The 16971-nt window shown below is 39.6% G+C and overlaps 2 protein-coding genes across 2 annotated transcripts; one reads left to right on the top strand and one right to left on the bottom strand.

Moving 5' to 3' along the window:
• The first annotated feature begins 375 nt into the window (after positions 1 to 375).
• Positions 376 to 6254, top strand: slc25a37 (solute carrier family 25 member 37). The gene is made up of 4 exons (XM_079551264.1): positions 376 to 631; positions 1708 to 1936; positions 2210 to 2266; positions 4787 to 6254. The coding sequence occupies exons 1-4, from the start codon at positions 443 to 445 to the stop codon at positions 5317 to 5319; spliced, it is 1008 nt and encodes a 335-aa protein (XP_079407390.1). The 5' UTR covers positions 376 to 442; the 3' UTR covers positions 5320 to 6254.
• A 4145-nt stretch (positions 6255 to 10399) lies between these two features.
• nkx3-1 (NK3 homeobox 1) lies at positions 10400 to 11049 on the bottom strand (the record flags this gene model as incomplete). Its single annotated transcript, XM_079558944.1, has 2 exons — positions 10400 to 10797; positions 10902 to 11049. 2 exons carry the CDS (start codon positions 11047 to 11049, stop codon positions 10400 to 10402), a joined length of 546 nt encoding a protein of 181 aa, XP_079415070.1.
• Between the last annotated feature and the right edge of the window lie 5922 nt (positions 11050 to 16971).

Genomic DNA, 16971 nt, shown 5'->3' with positions numbered 1-16971 from the left:
TTCACTTGTAATGCTCCCTCAATGGCATTGCACAATTTGCCTTAGATAACATACACATTCTAACCTGTTACCTGCTTTATAGAGAGGCGACATTGTGGATATTTTGCTGATCTTCATCATTTAACCCATTGTCATTTATAAAGAGATCAAATACTGGGGAGAAGTTCGAAAGTCTTTACAACAGTATTGTGACAAATACATGCGTCAAGACTCCATTCAAGAAATTGTTGCGGAAGAACTTTTAATTGGCTGATTCGGTGAAAGGAAAACCCCACTCTGTAAGTAGCAGTAACGTGACTGGACGAGAGCGGACCAGGCCCGCCTCGCTGTGACGTGGGCTGGCGCTAGGAGTGCAGCCTGTAGTGATGATGTTGTGGGGATGCATGCGGACTCCGATTAGACCTCTCCTAGAGTTATCTAAAAGAGAAAGGGCTCAACACGCATGGAGTTGAGCTCAGAGCGGCTCGTGGCAACACTGGAAATGTCGCAGGTAAAAAGCCAAGAGGCTTTCAGCGGTGATGAGGAATACGAGAGCTTGCCTCCCCATGCTCCGGTGACGATACACATGACAGCGGGAGCCGTGGCTGGCGTCCTGGAGCACACCGTCATGTATCCCGTGGACTCTGTCAAGGTAACGCGCACGCGAGCAGAACCACTGCCCCGATAGCTTTGCCTCCACATCAGCTCTTTCACGAGCAACAAAGCACAGCTAACTTACCGCCGCTGTTTGTGGAAACCATTGAAGCTGCCCATCCTTAGTTAGCTTCAGTGTTAGCCAATTTGCGCTCGACAGCATGCTCACCAGTGCCATTGGTCTGTACAAGTTTATCCAGTTATTATTTAATAGGCGCATATAAGTGTGAGCTTTGTTAGTGGCTAGTTCTCAATTAGGTGCAAGTGCTGGTCATTGCTTATGGTCTTAAAGTGGACCATTTTGGTGGATTTGAGGAATTCTGTCCATTGATGAAGCCATCATTTCGAATAAAGTAAGAACATCCCCTTCATTTGATTACTTTACTAAATAGGATAATAAAAGATAGTAATATCATCTAGTATTGGGTCAACAAACTTTATTTGACCATCCAGTGCGGATTTGTGTTATAGAGATGATTTTGGATCAGGGAGTTGACTGTTTTTGGGTGGTCTTATCTTTCCTCTGCACATTTTGAGGACGCCTCACTTTGTGGGTGTATACATGTATCCACCTCATCTGTTGGATTGAGACACACAAGCATACTTGAATCTAGACTAACTCTAACTCTAGCTAAATGGTTTAACATCCTCCCGTAATAGTCCAGAGTGTCCTTAATGTCACAGAAATGTGCCTGTGATTTGTAAAACATTACGGCAGAACAAGTCATTTATAATTGTCAGCCTCAGATGGTCTCCCAGGATCAACAAAGTTATCCCCACAAACTAGATCTGCTCAAATAATGGCAATTAATAGATTATACATTTAAAAAAAAGAAGGCTTGCATAGAACAAAACATCCAGCCTCCAGGGGGACATGATGTGCGACACCTTCGAAACCTGTTTTAATGCTTAAAGTTTCATTCATACTTCACAAGACGCAAGAACTTCTTTTTCTAAACAGTTCCATGATGGAATCAGGGTGCAAGAACAAGAAGTTCTTGCATCTTGTGAAGTATGAATGAGCCTTTAGTCTAACTCAAATCTAATCTGCCCTGTATCTCTTTTCTGTTTAAGACAAGGATGCAGAGCCTACAGCCAGATCCAAATGCACAATATCGGAGTGTGTATGAAGCACTGAAAAGGATTATCCGGACTGAGGGCGTCTTCCGACCATTTAGGGGGCTAAATATCACCATGTTGGGAGCAGGACCAGCTCATGCTCTGTACTTCGCCTGCTATGAACGAGTCAAACGCTCATTGAGCGATGTTATTCAGAATGGACGCAATAGTCACTTTGCAAATGGTATTTGTTTTGCTTCTTCTCACAACTATTAATCAGTCTGTAAATCTACAAAGTTTCAGAATGTCTATTCTATGTAATGCTGTCTGATTGTAACTAAATAACTACTACTACTACTACTACTACTACTACTACTACTACTACTACTACTGTATTAGTAGTACACAACTAATTGTATTTCTTCCTATCATGGCTGCTGTGTTCTTTCTTGTGTTGTGTATATAGTATAAATATTCTTATAATTATTTGTTTTAAAATGTATATTTTTGTCCCTAGGAGTGGCAGGTAGTGTGGCCACTGTTCTACATGATGCTGTAATGAATCCAGCTGAAGGTAATTCATTTATGTATGTCTCCACAACAACAAAACAGCATCAAAAACACTAAAACACATAATAATAAATAAAATACATTTTAATCTGCAGTCAGATCTAGTCCAGTCAAAATATTCAAAAAAGGAGTGCATGTCCATTCAAAGAACTTGAATATGTTTTTTTTCTAATTGAATGAAGTATCTTTTCGGGTGTGCAGTAAGATAATAGTTACCTTGCCAGCTTGCTGAATTCTCGTGATTTGTGAGTTTACAAGTTATTTTAGTTTTACAATTGTTAAAGGGGCTGGATGCAAGTTGGCCATTTTATACTCACTACTGCCACCTCAGGCCATATGTGTAACTGCACAGCTCGTGCATGACGGCAATTCGGCCGAAGTGACACCTTTTTGAGTGACAGTGCAGGATTTTAGAGGCAGTTGTGGTGAACAGGTCTGGGCTCATTCTACACATTAGGACATGGCTGGAACATGTAGGGGGAGGAAAATACTTTGTTTTAACATTTTTAAACTCCCTATAGTCCCTTTAAGTGTTAGGGATTTGTTAGTGACATGTATGACATACGGGAACCAGATGTTTACATGCACTTTATAAAAAGACACATTAGAATTTTTTTCTCTGTATCTGACATGAAATCAGAATTTACTTTTACTTTTACTTTTAAGTCAATTAGAATTTTCAAAATTATTTTTATTTGCTAAATGCCAGAAGAATGAGAGATTTTTTTTTGTTTTTTTGTTACTTTCTACAAAGTCAGAAGTTATACTAATATTACTATACCTTTAAACATTTTGTGAAAGCCCAGATGACGATGTCATGTCCTCGGAAGCACAAGTCTGGTTCATCCTTGGGTGCAATTTTAAGGCACCTGAAGGTGCCAGGTTCATCGGTTAAAACAATTATACGTATGAAAAAGATGTAAATGTCTAGTCATCATACAGATCAGAAGGAAGCGGCTTCTGTGTCCCAGAGATTAAAGTGCTGTGGTCTGAAATGTGAATATCAACCCAAGAACAAATGTAAAAGACCTGGTGAAGATGCTGAACCTGGTAAGAGTTTGACATCATCCAGAGTGAAACTCTGTCCTGCACCGACATGGACTGAGAGGGTCCTCTGCCAGGAACAAGTTCTTACTCCAACAGAAACATCAAAAGACAGATTGGTGTTTGCAAATAAAAAAAAAAAGGGTGAAAACTTTAATTTTTGGAGACATATCCTTCGGTCTGATGAAAAAAAAATAATAATAATAATAATTTTGGCCATAATGACCATCACGTTTGGAGGAAAAAGGGGGAATCTTGCAAGCCTGAGAACACCATCCCAACTGTGAAATAGAGGGGTGGCAGCATCATGCTGTGGGATTGTTTTGCTGCAGGAGGGACTGGTGCACTTCACAAAACAGATGACATCATGAAGAAAGAACACTATGTGGAAATATTGGAGCAACATCTCAAGACATTAGCCAGGGGCCCTGTCATAACTCAAACCCTAGCTCTAGATTTGAGCCCTTCCCCTAAATGTTGTGCATTCCCGCAAGGGGGTAGGGTGTCCCAATACTTTAGGCCCCTCGGCAGCAAGTCAGCTCTGGACCAGACTTGCGGCCAAGGGCGTAGCATTTAACCATAGACTGGATGCAAACTCTACAATCTGAATGTGTTGGCCTTCTTGTTTTTAGACACAATGGTAAGCTAGTTGGTAGCTGAGTTGAGCAAAGCCAAAATTAAACAAAACGACAAACCAGAAAGATCCCGACTATTGTAAGGATACGGCATACGCGTCTTCTGTTTTGTATATTTCTTCTTCATTGATTTATCAAACATAGCTAAATCAATATAGCATACACAACAGGCAGGAGCTCCCATCACTGCGCTAATTTTCATAGTAGCGGTGTCCCACTTCTTAGGGGAAAATCTTCACTTGCACTTCCCTCATTGAGGGGACTTTACTGTGGAGGGAACTCATAGCAAGTGTTCTTAGAACAAGCGAGAGGAATGGGACTGGGCCGCATGAGCATAGATGGGCTTTCCAAATGGACAATGACTCAAAGCTGCCAAACTGGTTACAAAGTAGCTTAAGGAGAACAAAGTCAATGATTGAAGTGGTGATCACAAAGTCCTGATCTCAATCCAGCTGAAAAGGCATGTGCAAATTTGGCTCAGTTACACCAGTTCTGTTTGAAGGAATTGAAGTCAATTGCTGCCAACTATTGTGAGAAGCTTGTGGAAGGAAATCTAAAAAGTTTGAAGTTATACAGTTTAAAGGCAATGCTACCAAATATTAATGAAACGAAACGTGTAAACTTTTGGCTTTGTAAAAAGTAATATATAACCGTGGAGAAAATTCTATTTCTCATTCTTCTGGCATTTAGCAAATAGAAATATCTCTTGTCTTTTTAAACAGTGTATGTAAACTTCTGGTTCCCACTGTAGGTCCAGTAGGATTCTAAACAAACACAACTCCATTTTCAATTAAATGTGTATTTATTTGTATTCAGAAATAAAATGTTAAATTCCCCTGTGTTAGTGGTGAAGCAGAGGATGCAGATGTATAATTCTCCTTACCGCGGCCTGTGGGACTGTGTCCAGACTATCACGCGTAACGAAGGGGCTGGTGCCTTCTACCGCAGCTATAGCACACAGCTGGCCATGAACATCCCCTTTCAGGCGGTGCACTTCATCACATACGAGCTCATGCAGGAGCAGCTTAACCCTCACAGACTCTACCACCCGGGCACTCACATAGTGTCTGGGGCAGCAGCAGGGGCAGTCTCTGCAGCCGTAACCACACCTCTGGATGTGTGTAAAACACTACTCAACACTCAAGAGAATGTGGCACTCAGCTCTATGAACATTAGTGGGCATTTATCAGGTATGGCTAATGCCTTCAGGACAGTGTACAGACTTGGGGGAATGTCAGCCTTCTTTAAAGGGGCTCAAGCAAGAATCATCTATCAGATGCCCTCTACGGCCATTGCATGGTCAGTGTACGAGTTTTTTAAATACTTTTTAACAAAGCATCACCTTGAGGAGAACCAAACCCTTTTCAATGAGAAGTAGCTTTTGAAAGAAGGAAGTACTGTGGGCTATTATCTTCCTGTGATGGAAGTGTGGCGGTCTGTTGCTCTCAACTGAGCTGCTTTGTGTGCCTTGTGTGGCACAACCAACTTTATGCAACACAGAAAATGTCAAAAAGATGAAAGTCACCTGCTTCCTCAATTGAGAAAATGCATTGTTGAAAACACTTTGTGTGTGTGATTATATCAATGTCTGTTGACAAATATTTGTATTTCCTTATTTTGGAATGTTTTATTTAATTATCTCTCTTCATATTTTAAGGAGGCTGCTTGCTTATTTTAGTACTTTGTGTATTTATAATAGACTGAGACCACATTCCAGTCTGTCGACATTAATGTATCAGAGTCAAGTTTTTATAGTGCTCTGTGAAGCACAGGTGGCGTCAACTTAATGCTGACAGTTTCTTTACAATTTCTCTATATAGCTTGCATTCTACTATGTGACTAGGACTATGTTCCTGTGCAAGGACACAAACAAACATAAAGACTTTTCTCATCTTACTACCCATTTTTATGATCACTTTAAAATAACATGAGTAAATTGTTAGAGGGTTCTCACATCTGATCTGTGATGAGGCAGAAAAAGTCTATGTTTGGACACTAACTGGTCAGTATCATTCAGTGACTGAGCATCTGATTGTATTTGCATATTTCCTGTTTGTTCACAGTCTGTCCCAGCATTTCACCATTATCCACTGGGTTGTTACTACATTCCTGTTGATATTGGGGATATCCAACAAAGTGCAAGCAAAGCAAGTCTATTTATTTGCAGTAATGGCCTTTTTAACTTCAGGTCATAGAGTTTGTTCTCGGACTAAAACTGCACATTTGCACCAAAGACATCATGTTAATTCTATGCATACTTTTATCGTAAGCTTTCTTTTACTTGAGTTTTTATATATTGGGGAAATTATACAAGTAGATGTTTTTTGTGCTTGTTTGGTTGTACCATATGAATCAAAAACAATAGCCTGTTTGTTTTATATAAAATGCTGATTTTGGCTTAGACCTTTCATGGTTTTCAACATGTACACAAACAGATTCTGTGTCTGTGTGAAGATTATTTATTCATGTTTTGTTTTTACTGCGCTAGTAACATAAGCGACATAAGAGACTCGATGTGAATGTCCATGACTCCATGCAATCTAAATATTGTCCCGCTAGTTACGCACAATTTTGTTTCTGATAAGTGCCATTTTCCACAGTGACTGTTGTAACAAAGCTACTAAAGTTTGTGACACTGGGATATAAATAAACAAGTGAGCAGACCTGTGGTATTCCTGTGAATATGTAACACTGTCTTCTGTTCGCTAGAGGGCGGTATTGCCCAATGGATTTTTCCTTGATAAAAGTACATCGTTTTACCGAACCTCACCCTTGTAGCCCAAAAATATATATATATATAAAAAAAAACATTTTCTCTAAATGCCAATGTTTTACATTGTGGTGCAGCGCCGGTCTAAAGTTTGGAAATGCTTTTTAATGTATTGGTTTTCTTTTATTTCAAGACTATTTCCATTGTAGATTCTCACTGAAGGCGTTTAAATGAATGAACACAAAAAACAAACAAATCACAGCCGCATTTTGCTTTGAAAACTGCCTTGCATTTTCTCATTGAGCTTCATGATGTCACAGAAATGGTTTTGACTTCACAGACTGTGATCATATCAAAACATATTTTGAGTAATTTCAACCTTTTTTGTTTCTTACATACTCCCACGTGTTCATTCAGAGTTTAACCTCCTAAACCCCGTCTTAACCGAGCACATTTTCTCCAGGTTTTTTTAATGCTTTGTTGTTTTTAGTTATGTTTTTCTTTTCTTTTCTTTAGAACAAATGCACTCGGTTCAGGTGGGGTTTTAATATCTTCCATGAGAATCACACAATTGGAAATGGTGTTGAAAAATAAATAAACAATACATAAAATGTGTTTCTGAACGTTTGGCTGGAGCTGTATGACCTAGCGGGATGTTCTGCCAGGCTCTGTGGTCTCTTGTCAGCGTTAGGCTATACAGGTGCTCGTCATGTAATTAGAATATTAGGAAAACGTGCATTTACTTCTGTTTATCAACTTAAAATGTGAAGCTAATATATGATAGACTCATTACCTGCAAAGTGACACATGTCAAGCCTTTAATTGTTTGTCGTCATTTTGATGATTATGGCTTACAGACCAAATATTCAAATTTTCTGAGATTTTAATTTTAATTTTTTTTACACTAATTATTTTGTTTTGTTTTTTAAACTGAGCGCCATAATAAGCAAAATGCTAAGAAATAAAGGCTACATATCTCACTTTGCATGTAATGAGTCTATCATGTCATATCATGTATTAGTTTTAGAGTTGAAGTTGAAGTAGCTAAATGCACTTTTTCATGATATTCTAAATATATGACGAGCACCTGAAGGCTACTATTTCTCTAAATCACATTGGGGGACTGAGATTCTGCCCGGGGGGCCGGGATTGGCCCCCGGGCCTGACGTTGCCTACCTCCGGTTTAGTAGAAGCTATGACACGTGACGATCTGGAAACCATATTGAAAATTTACATCAAAAGGTGGATTCTGTCGTTATTATTATATACTCTATTTTGAATATGAAAACCTGTCCTTTACTACAGACCTTCATTTTTGATGCTACTAATTAAATATTGATTTTCATTTCATTTTTCTTCTTCTTCAATTGATGTTCAGCGTAACAGCGGAGCTGTTCTCTCTTAACATAAAACGACACCAGAATGTACAAGTGTGCTTTTGTGTCTCTGCCTTTAATTTAAAAAGAAAAAGTACTTGTGAAACAATGTATTCCCTTTGCACCTTGATAGAAAGTCCCTATCAAGGACATCTTCAAATTCCTGCTCTCAGTATTCTCAACTGTCACGGGCTTCTGCGTTTTTAAGGTGAGTGATGAGATATGTTTTTATTGCATCGAAATGAGTAGAAATATTAACATCACTCACTATTGTACAGTCTATGCATAGGACTTTAATTTTTGTTTTACATTCATGAAATATGACTTTTTTATTTGATTGACATTATTTTTGTGATTTAGGCTATGTAGCATCCTGGCATTGAAAACTCGTTTCCATCTAAATGTCTGTAAAAAATGTTCCAACACCCATCCAAGAAAACATAGCCTATATAACTCATTACTACAATTGTAGAAGAAGCTACCATTGAAGAAAACATCATTTAGGTCACCCCTGTCATACACTATTCTCTTTTCTGTTTATAGTCTATTTCCTGCCTTTTGTTCACTTGTTTACATAAAGATGCCACATGTTAGACTACATTTCAGATGCTCATGATGAGGACTGTCAGATTGTAAAATGGAGATTGAGCCTTTTACAAAACCTGCTCTGGAACACGTACACTGTTGCCATAATGCTCCTCTCCCTTCTAAATGTTTAGTTTAAGCCCTTGTCCAGTTAAAGTTATCTGAAAAAAGACCCTCAGCCCATGTCCTCTATCCTTGTCGTCTTTCAATCTCACGTTAAATGCCCTGGTACGTTTTGATACTCCATCTGAGAAGATTTCACAAGCATAAAAATGTTGTTTAACATTGGATAGTATAGACTCGGAGGCTGTAATATGTTCCCGCAGATGAATAAATGTTATCAGCTGAACGGAGGGCTACATGAGGGATCGAGTTGCACTGTAGAAAGGAGTTTATGAGAAAAATCATAGCACCTTATCAGCTCCTGTGAATTTGTCATGGCATATTGAGTCACTGACAAAGAGCGTTTTCATGGATGGTTTTGGTTTTCTCCATTATCCATTCAGAGATCTCCATGTTTTTCCAAGCATCACTGGCCACCTTGAAAACAGAGCCAGGGCTTCACAACCGCACTGTACCTGCTGCAGAATTAGTTCACAAAAAGATGACAAAAAAGATTGTTTACTTTTGTAAAAACAGACGGTATAACAAGTGATGGGGAGAATACTTTGAAGTTGTATTTAGTTGCAGTTGCAGAATACTGAAATCCTAAACATATATTTTGCAAGGTATTCTGTTACTTTGTCCAGTATTTTTTTCAGAATACATTATTTTTTGCATTAAATTGTACTGTTTGAGTTGTTTCACAGCCTGTTGAAAATGATAGGAAGCTGAAGATTTGATAGTATTTGTGAACAGTACTGTCCTTTAGCAGGCGGAAGTACAGGTATTGCAATGCTACTTAGTACAATAACTGTGCTTGTAACTTTAAGCCTCTCCTTTATCTGATGAGCGTCTCTGTGTGTGCCTGACAGACACTGTCAGATTCTTACTGCCGTCAAAACAGATGCTATCTGCCCTCTTCTTGTCTAATTACCTCTTTGCTCCCAAACCATAAACTCAGAAGAGCAGCTGCTTTCAGTGATAAGGAATATTTATTTAGGAAAGTGTTTGTCATTGAATACTACTGTATATTGTTATTTTATAAATATATGCATAAAATGTTTCATCACTGCCAGCCAGTTCTGCTCAGTTTAACTTCTAAGTCACATTCAGTCTGTTGTCTGTTCCATAACAAAGACCTGTCTCAGCTGCCAAGTGACATAACTAGCCCTAAAGTTTAAAAAGTAAAAGTCTATCTTAAAAGGTTCTTAATGATTAATGCACACGCACAAATTCAGGTATAAAATTGTTTTATTTACTATTATATTGTACAACAGTTTGACCTTTATGTTCTAAATTATTTTAATATTTGAAATCATTTTTATAGCTACACACATGTTCTTCCCATAGTATGATTCATTTTACTAAACTGGTCCAGTTTTACAGGAGTGTCTTAGATAAGACACAACCCTCAAAACCAAATCATGTCCATCTAATCAGCTGAAAACCTCTTAAAGGAATTTAAATCATTCTGCTGCCCACATTTAGTCACGTTGTCAAAGTGCACTCTGAAATCTTATCACCATATACGTGTTCAGAACACAATAGTCAAAGGAAAAAGTAGTCTCCATCTGTTTTAGGTATAAAGGTATAATTTAAACAATACAATACATTTGTGCATAGACATATTTTCACTATAATACATGTGTTGGGCCACAGAACAGTACAGGTTGTTTAAATATATTCTACAATAATGTTTGGTGCCATGAGCAACCATAGTCCCAGAGATATGGACTGCAGTGATAGGTTTTGGAGAAGGATGTGAACAGAGTTGATCGGATAAAATTGTCTCTTAAGACCCTCTCTTCCACTTTACACATTTCTTTAGAAAATTCAGTTTGCTGCTTGCGCTTGGTCTTGTACCTGCGGTTCTGGAACCAGATCTTGACCTGGGTCTCTGTCAGTCTCAGGGCACTGGCTAAGTGAGCCCTCTCTGGGGCAGACAGGTATTTTTGATGGTTGAACTTCTTCTCCAGCTCCATGACTTGGAGATGAGTAAAAGCTGCCCTGGTGCGCTTCTGTTTTCCCCCAGATGATGGACCAGAAGCCTCTGAAGGGCTGGGACAGGGGACATCCAGTGTGTCTTTGAGAAGACAAACAAATTAATAACCCACCCGTCTCCTTTACACCGTATAAGCCTGCCAAAGTTGAATTCTGCTATTGTAGAGAGACACTTGTATCACTCACCTGTCTGCATGTCATTCATGTCTGATACTGTATGCTCCTCTGTCCACTGTGAACAACTCTCCATCCTCTGTCGGCTCCATGTGCGGTCTTTCAGTGCCAGTATGTCCTCTATGAGGAAAGAAGTTAGAGGTTTGACTTCAGCAGACATCTCCAGCTTTAGTCCCAACGGTCTTCTGATTGCCTGCAGGCTGCTATGTCTCCACTCCAACTTATACAAATGTAGGCGGGACTTTAACTGCACTGTCAAGTGAAGGAGGTGCATGTGTCAAGTGACAACTTTTACATATTAGCTGTTACTTATATTGGAATAAGCTGATTTACAACTTACAATTCTGATTTTACCTTTAAAGCCATTATATTGCTACCATAGTGTTGAAGAGGGTCTGTGGAACCTGGCAGTCTGTTTTTGGAGGATATAATGAGACTGGTTGGTCAAACACTGCTGTGATGAGTTGGACACATTTTGTTTGGCTCCTAAGCAGCCGCTGCCATTGTCCAGACTCTGTTTGTGTGTTATTCTCCACGGTTCTGGCTTGACCTTTGCACCAATGACTGTCACATTCTGGTTCCAGTCAGTTTGGGAGTTAATGCTCTTTTTCAATAACGATACAAAAATAAAACTTTTATTTGCACATTATAGCATTATATTGCAACCACATCTTCTTAATGATGGTAAATATGTTGTGCTCCTCCTCAATCTCTTTGAAATACCTTGCAGGCTCTTTCAGGCATTAGCCGCTGTCTTGTCAACACAACATTTAGATTATCAGGATGATATGGTTCACCCGGCAGTGACCGTCTGCTCTTCTGTCTGCCATTTGAAATCTTAATAACTATCATACACTTTTGCATGCATATCAAAATGATTTCATTTCAAATCACTAGTTGTGGAATGCCTTTTTTGTTGTTTTTTTATTTTGTTTTCCGTAAACGATCTTTGTTAGACATTAGCCATGCAGTAAACGCTCTGACCTTTTAGCCCAAACAGGCATTTGTCAGTGTGTCATACATCAGTAATGTTTTCTCTGCATTGCCGCTTGTTGTCCCTTGTTGCTCTGTCATAACAATTGTTCAAATGGAGATTGTTCTGCAGATTGTTGGCCTTAGATCTTGCAGCATCTTTTGACTCGGTTATTACACAATGTGAAACACCTGCGTCTTGTAATATGAATTCGACCATTGTGATTGTTGTCACTAAAGCCAGTTCGGCAACTTTTCTATTCTACACAACTACTCAAATAAGGAATATGAATGAATGAATCATTTCAAATTATTCTTTTGTGAATAGATGAAGACAGTACAATTATAAAATAGTAGAATTATGAAATGAAATGTTTTACCTTCCAGAGTTGTTTAATAACACTAAATGGAGTATAATAACAGAGGGAGTTTATGCCCTCACATTTCTAGATTTCTGGTTTTGTTGTTGCTGGCTTTTGTGTGTGTTTCAGTCAAAATGACAGAACAGAGGATGGGGGTCTCTGAATAATCTCATGTCCATAAACTGAAGATAACGTGCGTTTTAGACTAAATACTAAAGTCTATTACAGAGTCGTGCTTGATTTTCTATTGGACATGACATCACGCTGTCTGCTACAGGAATCCCTTTATTGTGAACTTTGTGACTGTTGTCATTGTTGCTGTGCGTGGTGACATAGGCCGAACTTCCTCCAAAACAGAATTAAACTGACTCTGAAATCTATCAGTGTTTGTCAAAAAGCCACCGCTTCGCTCGCAACCCGAAGAGGTGGACATTATCTCATCTCTTCAAGTGTCGCTGGTCTCCTCTCTGTCTAACTCGTGTCTTATCTGACATTACCCTCCTCAATCCACGCCTCGGGACACCAACCTCGTGGTCATTTTGGTTTGAGAGGGTTTTTGGATAAAGACTCTCCCTCCCATGGGTCGCCTATAGGGCAGTTGTCGATCGTGTATTTCATGTAGTGGCCTTTACGCGTAGATTATCCGTGATTGGACTGGATCTGACCTCCGTTTGATTGGGAGTTAAAGTGAAAAAAGATAGAGAGCCACTCAGTCTGCGTCTTTGTTTACTCAGCAAAGTAGGGACAGGACACGCTCCTCTGCCTTATCAGCGGATTTGAGAATGGGACAATAATGAGCTGGGTCTGATAACGCTGTCAGCGCATGACGGCCCACAAGTCTCAGTTAGGCCGACGTGAAATTACTTTTCAATTTATAGTTGTTAGCCATTCAGTGAGCTATCTCCAAGGCAGAAGTTATTGTAGCCTATGTCGATGACTAACTTATTATTTCTTTAGTTTTCTCGGTTAGCCTTGCTTTATACATAACGCCATGAGGAAGGATCATTACGCATAAGATCCGAAGGTGTGCGTAAACAAAGGATTATTATTTCGACTGACTCATAGCCTGTTTAAAATAAATAAGACTTAAACGTTTTCTCATTTTCTTCTAGGGTTTAGACTAAAGTTCGAGACACGTATTTCAGAGTAGAGCCCGCGGGCCTTCAAAGAGGATAGTAATATTTGCTCGCTTTGTTTGTATAGTCTAGAGATTGTTAGCAAATGGCTAAAAATAGGCCTACAATTGCAACAAATTCTATAAATAGGTCTATAAATGTTCTTTAATAGGCTACATGTAAAAAAAAAAGGTGTCAAAATAGTTACATATCAATATACAAGATATAAAGTTGCGTAGTCCAGATCACCAGCCTTTCACGTTGTGCAACTGTCGGAAGGGCCCCTCTGCGGTCATCGCCTCGGAAATCTGTCCGTGCGCTCCGGGGCCTGAACACTGCTGCATATTGTGGTAAGTGTAGCCATAACAGCAGCGGCTCCCATAATTCAGCACAGAGTTATAATGACCCAGTGCCACGTTATACGCAGCGGAGTGGGATCCACCGCCGCACAGTTCCCCGTCTCTCACGAGCACCGGCACCGCCACTCTTCTCGGTGCGCTGAAGCCCGCGAGCTCCAGAGACTGGTCCTGGCGCTGGCGTTTGCATTTGTATCTCCGATTCTGGAACCATATCTTGACTTGCGTGGATGTGAGTTTGAGCGCGTGAGCCAGCTGCTCGCGCTCCGTGGCGGACAAGTATCGCTGCTGTCGGAAACGCCGCTCGAGCTCGGACACCTGAACCTGCGAGAAGAGCACGCGAGGTTTCCTGCGCGCGTGGCCTTTGCTTTTCAGGGTCTGTTCGGTGTCCGGGGAAGTTTCCAAAATGCGTATATCTGTACAAACAAAGGGGATAGATTTAATTTACACTCACCTTGGCTCAAAACATGTTTTACGCCGAAGTATGGTTATATGGGATTGTTGTGTAACATGACCTATGTTGAGGACTAAAACATTTGTAAAATGAAAAGCAAAAAAATAATAAAAAAGTTACATTTATTCTGTATACATAGTTATGACTGTATCCTAAAAATAAAAATAAAAGACACATCTGGTTGACAAATGGATGGCAAATGCTGCACATGTAGCCTGGCAATTAAAATAAATTCTACAAATTAATACAATAAAACAAACTTCATCGTGATCGTCTTAATTTCTTACCAATTTTTTGAAAGTCTTCCTGTGCTGATATTTTCTGGTAGGCTCTGTTTTCGTATATCTCCATCGGACAAGGCCTTGGCTGCAGCTCGTAAAAGTCTTTGGATGTACTCGGGTGCGCGTAATGGTGACGATTTACTGGAACGACTTGGTCTGTCATTAGAAGCTCATTTTCGAAGTCATGTAAATTCAAAATATCCTTTACAGAAAAGGGAGTTGAGCTCGTTGCACCGGGATGCATCTCAATATAAAGGGGAGAAGAGGTGAGCGTCGTTTTACGCACGCAGAGATGCTGCGCTTTGTGCGGTCTGTACAGAATGAGTGCTGTCGGGGTTTGGAATTGGTTGAATCAAGGGTCCAACTGCAGATCAGGGTTAAGATATCTATCACCCTCCTTCAACAATACGAGCCAACACCCAGCGCACAGCCTCTTCTCACCTTACAAGACCTACTCTCAACGCACGCACTCCATTTGCTTTATTCATAAACCTATATTACAGTCTACATTATGACGCCTACTGCTGAACATTGTGTTGTCATATTTGAGCAATAAATGCGTTTTGATCAACACCTATCTAAAACTTTAGCAAGCAGGTTCTCAATTTGCATTGTGAAAACTCATTTAAATGAGACTAGTGTTTAGACTACTAATGTCCATCCAAAGCCAGGCGTCTGGTCAGCCCGGTAAAGCCACTTCATCAACGCGCAGGACCTCGGGGGTTGAGTGATCATCGGTGATGTTGAACAGCTTTACCATCAACATTGTTTTCTAGACTCATTATTGGTGTTAGAGGCCACAACAAACAGTAACATTACACCTGATGTTGTGGAAGTGGAGAGGCCGCGGCGCCAGGCGGTAATGCATGAGTGAGGCCGAGACGCGCGTGCGTTCGCACACAGGAACAAGGGCAGACAGGGATTGCCCCCCACCCCAACTTTCAATGGACCATGTATGTCTGTCAGCTGGAGGTTTAAGATTAAAGAAGCTGTTCAGGAATAGTGTACAGCCTACATTTCAAATGAGATTACACATACATTATTTAGATAATGTTATTCAAAGGTGAATTATTACAAATATTGCCCCATGCAGTGACCAATGCTTTACTGCACCAACGATGGAATGAAACCGATTTCAGAAAATCTCACCAAACACCAAATGCTTATAGCACACAGCTCAGAATGTTCACACTCTTCCTCAAAACTAAGCTAGAAGATATTGCACCTTGTGTTTTTTTGTGTGTTTTTTTTTCAAACATAATTTTTTTCAGCTTTGTTTTTCCCCTGTACTCCCTTACAGTATAAGTCATTTTTGAGGCAATTATCTTTGTTTTATTTTCTGTTATTTGCATCTTTATACGTCTGTTAATACGAAGTAACACAGATATGTCCACCCTGTTTGACAGAAACGCCAACATCCAGAACACTATCCTTCCTAATGTCACTTTCTGTCAAACAAACTCACTGGATAGTGCAAACCCAGAAACCTGAACTTCAAAAGCAGAGCCAAATGGAGCCATAGAGCTGTTTGACACCTTGGGGGATTGTCTAGTTTGATGGCTAAATTACTTCATCACCATCTCTGTTCGGAGAATGCTTACGGCGATGCCCTATGCATTTTACTTACACCTGTAATGTCAAAACCTTTCCCATTGCATCCACCATTTGTTGCCCGACTGTAATTCAAGATGATGGTTAAGTAAAGTTTGACACAAAATACCCCTAATTCATCATTCGGGAAAATGGAGGGTTGATGGCTCCTGAAAGGGAAGAAAGAGGGACATCACAGCCTATGTAACTGAACCTTCTATTGACCAATACTGTAAAATGTACCTCAAACTGTTGGTGACAGTTAAAGTCCCATTAGCAAAAGTGGAGCTCTTGTCACCAGTGCACATTGTCATTGAGAATAAAATGGATAATGATTTTCAATAAATTCCAGTCCAACTTGATTTATAAAGCATGTTCAAAATAACAGTTAACCACATGACAGAACAGGTGAGTACAAGAAACAAGACACTGACTGAGAATAGTTCGCCTTTAGTTTATTTATTTGCTTTTTAAGCTTGTCAAATGTGTTTTATGAAGCTGCACTGTCCCCTTTCGGATATATTAATCTGATCAACCCTTAAACTGAGTTAAAAGCCCTATACATAGATTTCTTTCTATTTCACTCTAGAGGGAGTGTGCAAAGTCTAATTGCTAGTTTTGATCCTAAATCATTCCTAACACATTTCTAACACTTCAATTCTCCACTGTGATGAGTTTATAAGCCTGTTACCCAACTTTCAGGGAGCAGTACTGTCACGGCAATGTAAACAACAAGAGCAAATATAGGCGGCAAGAGCAGCATAAATCAAAAGGCTTTATCATTGCACAAATCATTTTTTCACTAATATCTGCTTTTACAATACATTGAAGGACAAATCAAATTGTACTCGACTACTAGAAAAGAAAAGCAGATAGAGAGTTCATTGTAAAGCATTTAAATGAATGAATGAATGAATGAATAAATAAAAATAATGACTTACATATGTTTTTG

The sequence above is a fragment of the Gobius niger genome, assembly GCF_951799975.1.
Source record: "Gobius niger genome assembly, chromosome: 1".
Lineage (NCBI taxonomy): Eukaryota > Metazoa > Chordata > Actinopteri > Gobiiformes > Gobiidae > Gobius > Gobius niger.
The sequence above is the reverse complement of the archived record's forward strand: the minus strand, read 5'-3'. Positions and strand labels throughout refer to the sequence as shown.

Bases quoted from the DNA above. Each gene is read 5' to 3' on its own strand.
- slc25a37 (XM_079551264.1), top strand. From the start codon at position 443: ATGGAGTTGAGCTCAGAGCGGCTCGTGGCAACACTGGAAATGTCGCAG. The intron at 632-1,707 runs GTAACGCGCACG...TTTCTGTTTAAG, and splicing joins ATCCCGTGGACTCTGTCAAG to ACAAGGATGCAGAGCCTACA. The intron at 2,267-4,786 runs GTAATTCATTTA...CCCCTGTGTTAG, and splicing joins TGTAATGAATCCAGCTGAAG to TGGTGAAGCAGAGGATGCAG.